Raw genomic sequence first — 950 nt, 5'->3', positions numbered from 1 at the left:
CCGAGACAGCGATTGTATGGTAACATCCACATGCTATACGGACGATCTCTTTCCCTTCTAACTCGTCAATTAACCTCGCATTCGAGCGACCCAGACCGAGTTGGCCGTAGTCATTCCGCCCAAAGGCGAACAAATGCGCCCCACTACAGAGAGCTATCGTATGGTAATACCCGCATCGAATCTCCAGACATTCTTGGCGTTCCAAGCCGCCTCGTACCTGTACAGGAGCGAGTTGGTTCTCCATAGTGTCAATACCCAATTGACCGTAATCATTTTTCCCAAAAGCGAAGGCTTTACCACTAGCTGTGACCACCATCGTGTGGTATTGTCCACATGCGACCGAAACGATTTGTTGGTCACTCAAAGCTTCGACGAATTGAGGAATTTTACGATCAATGGAGTCATTGTGACCCAATTGGCCGTAGTCGTTGCGTCCAAAAGTGTACAGATTCTGCAGATTTCCGTCCTCACAGGCCAGCACAGTATGGTAATAGCTACACGACACCAGTCGTACAATTTTATTCTCCAGACTTCGAATAATCTTCGGAGCACTTTCGCTTGTCGTGTTGCCGTGCCCCAATTGGCCACGATAGTTGTACCCACACGTCGCTACCCGTCCATCCGTACTGACTAGAATCGTATGTTCGCATCCATTGTACGCGTGAGCTTGAGAACTCCCACTGTCCATCTTTGGGAATTTCGCTTAAATGACTCACTCGAGCGGTCCCTCCTTGTCCACATTGGCCATTGTCGTTATACCCGCACGTGAAAACTTTGCCGTCTGCAGTCAACACGACCGTGTGTTCGTTCCCAGCGCCGATCTGAATAATTTCCTTTCTGTTGAAGTGCCTGGATCCGCTCGAAAGATTTCCGTGACGCCGTGTCTCCATGTCCGAGCTCTCCGTACGATCTGTCCACAGCTCCAGACTTCTCGTTCGCCCTCGTCTTCG

General features: G+C 50.2%; 1 protein-coding gene across 1 annotated transcript; it reads right to left on the bottom strand.

Moving 5' to 3' along the window:
* Positions 1–269: 269 nt before the first annotated feature.
* PITG_22637 (uncharacterized protein) lies at positions 270–890 on the bottom strand (the record flags this gene model as incomplete). The annotated part of the gene is made up of 4 exons (XM_002909647.1): positions 270–291; positions 447–666; positions 713–781; positions 878–890. The coding sequence occupies 4 exons, from the start codon at positions 888–890 to the stop codon at positions 270–272; spliced, it is 324 nt and encodes a 107-aa protein (XP_002909693.1).
* Between the last annotated feature and the right edge of the window lie 60 nt (positions 891–950).

The sequence above is a fragment of the Phytophthora infestans genome, genomic scaffold, assembly GCF_000142945.1.
Source record: "Phytophthora infestans T30-4 supercont1.4651 genomic scaffold, whole genome shotgun sequence".
NCBI classification, from domain to species: domain Eukaryota; phylum Oomycota; class Peronosporomycetes; order Peronosporales; family Peronosporaceae; genus Phytophthora; species Phytophthora infestans.
Note: the sequence above shows the minus strand (reverse complement) of the source record. Positions and strands in the feature narration are given on the sequence as shown.